Below are 3,876 nucleotides of genomic sequence, written 5' to 3' on the forward strand. Positions count from 1 at the left end.
GGACGCACCCACCGTTGTGGAGCTCCGGGGAGGGAAGACGCCGTCCTCTGGGTCTGTTTGCTGCTGGGTCCTGTCCAGCTGTTTGCGGAGGGGCGTGTTGGACAGGGGTGTCCAGGGACGGCACCCAGCCGTGCCGCCTGGGCAGGACACTCTGGCTGGTGGAAGGTGGCACCTTCCCACCCCTCCGGACACGACGGGCGCGGGTGCAATGAGACGTGAGGGAAGGAGCAGAGCTGGTGGAGAAAGACCTCCCTTCGCCTGCCCACGGCCCTCACACGACAGTGACATCACAGAGAGATGGGGTCCCTCCGTGACCTCATAAAGGATCGCTCTCCCGATTGGTCCATATACGGCTGACCGGAATGTTGTCTTCCTCCTTCCTTCCTCCCGCTCCACCATGGGCGAGGCTCGGCCGGGCCCAGCGCAGCTGGCCTCTCGCTGCTGGACACGGCCGGGGACACGGCTTTGCTGCAGGGATTCGCACTCATGTCCCGGCAGGACACGGCCAGCGAGACGTCCCAGGCGCAGGCCACGTCCCGGGCGTCCCCGCAGCAGCTGCACTTCCCCGTGGACCAGCTCGAGCGCATGCTGCGGCAGAAACTGCGCATCAAGCGCATCAAAGGCGAAGCCTTGGTTTACCTGGCTGCCGTGACCCAGTACCTGACGGCCCAGATCCTGGCCTGGGCCGGGAAGGCCGCGCGAGGCAGCCCGGACGGAGTCATCGCCCTGCGGCACCTGCAGCTGGCCGCCCTGCAGAGCAAGGACCTCCGCAAACTGCTGCTGGGCAGCGAGACCGTCTTCCCTGGCGGGGTCCTGCCCGGCACCCGGGCCCTGCTGCTGCGCGCCAACCCGGCCGTGCTGCCGGAGCAGGGCTCCCAGCCCGCCACCGGGTCAGGACCGGGGGGCCGTGCCTCACAGGAGACGTAGCAGCCACTTTGGACGCGTCTCCTCACAGCCGTCCACGGGCTATTAAAGGAGATAAAAGCAGCCAAGCTGTGATTTCTCCCACCCTCTCTGCAGCCTCGTGTCTCAGGCCTGGGGGAGGTTACTTGGCCGTGTAGGATACAGACACCTGCCTGTCATCCTGCCGGGGCTGGACCGTGCCCACTGCATCCCCCTGCTCTCTGGAGCCGCCCACCCCCTTCCCCCAAGCTGCCCCCGAGACCTCACACATATGGCAGGAGCCCCAGCAATTGCACCCACAGCCTGGGCATCTCTACCCCATCTCGCCGGAAAGCGTGAGAGTGGCTCAGCATCGTGACGGGGATGTCCTCGGGCTTTGTGGCTTCGAGGCCAGGGGAAGAAAGCCCCGCAGCTCTCACTGCTGCCGAGGCTGGGACAGGCATTCGGGTCCCCGGGGAGCTGCCTTACAAGCTGCTTCGCTGGGGGAGACGGGGTGGCCTCATGCCACCTTCTCTGGGACCTTCTTGATCAGGGATCGATGCTAAATTCCCCTTCCCCATTGACATCCATGGGGGGCTACAAGCCTCAGCAACTCCCCAGCTCGGGCCCCAAATTGGTTCTTTTCCTTGGAGGGGTCTCCCACCCCGCGGGAATCACCCCTCGGGAGGGCCGTGCAGGCAGCGACCGATGCGCGGGATGGAGCGGTAGCGGTTGGAAAGCCCCATGCCGGGTACCGGGGCATCCTCTCCTCCACCCTTCAGAGGATGTCCCTGCAGCCTGGATCCACGGGCCGGTATCCATAGCAACACAGATTCTTCACGGTATCCTTGGTGACAAACCCTTGCACAGGCTGCTCCGGGAGCACCGGAGAACACACGGCGTCTCTTGACATGAGCTGCCAGGGCCGTGTTGTCCGGCTCAGGAAGGGTCTGAAGGGGTCTACAGCACGTGGCCACGGCCCCTCTGCTGTCACGTCCCCGCTTCTTCCCAGCTCTCCCCATAGAGCTGCACCCCAACCCCTTCGGCCTTTCTATGCCCCGCTGCTGGACCCTCTCCAGCTACCCCGCATCCAGCTTCAAATGCGGAGCCCCGAGCTGAACGGGGCAGTCGGACTCACTCGGACACATTGCAAACGAGCTCTTTAATTGCCTCCGGTCCACATCCCCTTGGGACACACAGACTCATGCCGCGGCCCTCGCCCGCTGTTGGGGTCCGCGCCCAGCAGTGAAAGGCGGTTGCTGGCCATGCACCGTGAGGATTTAGGACAGGAAGAGACAGAGGACACCACGTCCTGCTGGAATTGGGGTGAAGTTGGCAGGAAAGGGGTGGAGAGGACAAGCACAGGAGGGAGAACGGGCTTCTTTGCCACCCTGTCCCAGCCCCGCCACAGACCCTGGGTGACCCTGGGCACCTCGCCGCGTGCTGCGGTCACCCACCCTCAGCGGCACTGCTGCTCCCTTTCTCCCTGCCTGCAGCCTCTCTCCTCCGAGCCGACCGTAAGCTCCATGGGGCAGCGACTGGCACAAAGCTGGGAAACCCCTCCGGGAACAGCACCAGGAGCTGTCGCCGTCTGGGCAGCGCTCAGGAGTCCGGTGCCAGCGTCCATGCTGGCTCTCAGTCCTGGCCAGTTGCGGCCTCACCTTGCAGGGTCCCGGGGCAGACCGCGTGCACCGCGTCCTCCAGCTGGTAGAAGGCGTGCAGCAGGCTGGGGGCCGTGGCGTGGCACTCCAAGTACCGCCGCAGCTTGCCCAGGCTCTCCATCGCCTCCGCCTTGGAGGGGCAGGGCAGCGCGGGGGGGTCGTCCTCTTCATCCTCCTCCTCGTCCGCTGGACCGGCCATTGCTCTGCCCAACAGGACCCCTTCGGTAACACCCACCCCGTCCGGCCCCGCGTTCAGCAGCGTGAGTCGCTCCAGCCCGACCGGCCGCGGCGCCTGCACCGTGCCAAGCGCGGGAGCCTGGAGGGCACGGTCCAAGCCGAAGCCGGCAGCTCGAAAGCTGCTCTGGATGACTGCACGGGGCAGCTCCCTCCAGGCCTGGGCCAGCACGTGGAGAGCGTCCGAGACCGTCGGGAGCGTGGCGAGCCCCTCGTGCCGTGTCAGCATCCTCCTCCTATAGAGGCCCTTCAAATACCGCACAACTCCCCGGTCCAGCGGCCGGGCCGGGGGCAGGGGAAGCACCCGCACGTGGGACAGCGCCGGGGCGGACTTGGCGCTGGAGGGGCCGAGGAGCAGCGCCACGTGCCTCCTTTGCTGCCGCGCGGCCGCGTCAAACCGCTGCAGGCAGTCAACGACGTGGGGGGCGTGAAGCTGGCTGGCCCGATACATCCAGGGCATGTGTGCCAGCCGGACCCCTTCGAAGCAGCGCGGGGCTGGGCGCCGGCCCACGGCCAGGACGTCCGTCTTGTCAGAGCCGTCAGCGTTGGCACAGAGCAGGAGGCTCAGGCGGCCTCGGGCTCCTGGCCCCCTTCCCCATGGAGCTGCCCCCGCCGGGAGGGCCCTGATGAGGATGCTGGTCTCCGTGCAGCTGTATATGTCCGCGGCGGCGTAGCTGCGCAGGAGGTGAGGCAGCACCGCGCTGGCCCAGCCCGCGGCCAGGGGCGGCTCAGCCTCCTTCTGCGGCCCTGCGGGGTCCCAGCCGGGCTTTCGCAGCGCTTCTGCAGGCTCCGGCCGGGGGGCAGGGGGGTGGGCAGCTCGCATGCCCTCGGCCCATTGCAGCAGGGCGGCCTCGGAGGCTGCGCCTGGCCCCCCTCGCTTGCGCTTGCGCCCGGGGTTGGCATCCTGGCGCCAGGCGCTGAGGATGCGCTCCCTGTTCTTGAGGATGCGGCAGATCTGGGGCTGGGACACGCCAAAGCGCCGGGCCAGCTCGCTCTGCGACACCCGGGGTCCGTCCAGCATGGTCAGCACCCGCACCTTCTCTGGGAGCGACAGCTCCTTGCGCTCCTTCCTCGGCAGGACGCCCTCGCGGCTCCCGCC

The 3,876-nt window shown here is 67.5% G+C and overlaps 2 protein-coding genes across 2 annotated transcripts in view; one reads left to right on the top strand and one right to left on the bottom strand.

Annotated features, from left to right (window-relative positions):
• The first annotated feature begins 486 nt into the window (after nucleotides 1–486).
• On the top strand, nucleotides 487–927 carry LOC102388215 (late histone H2A.2.2-like). Its single transcript, XM_006034553.1, has one exon. The coding sequence runs from the start codon at nucleotides 487–489 to the stop codon at nucleotides 925–927; it is 441 nt and encodes a 146-aa protein (XP_006034615.1).
• A 1,118-nt stretch (nucleotides 928–2,045) lies between these two features.
• LOC102388470 (tigger transposable element-derived protein 3-like) overlaps nucleotides 2,046–3,876 on the bottom strand; it is a 6,860-nt gene continuing 5,029 nt past the window's right edge. The window contains 1 exon segment of the mRNA XM_025216559.1: nucleotides 2,046–3,876. This exon segment is cut by the window's right edge and continues 11 nt beyond it. Within this exon segment, the coding sequence (XP_025072344.1) occupies nucleotides 2,518–3,876 (1,359 nt within the window). The 3' untranslated portion in view covers nucleotides 2,046–2,517.

The sequence above is a fragment of the Alligator sinensis genome, unplaced genomic scaffold (genome assembly GCF_000455745.1).
Source record: "Alligator sinensis unplaced genomic scaffold, ASM45574v1 scaffold524_1, whole genome shotgun sequence".
Classification (NCBI taxonomy): Eukaryota; Metazoa; Chordata; order Crocodylia; family Alligatoridae; genus Alligator; species Alligator sinensis.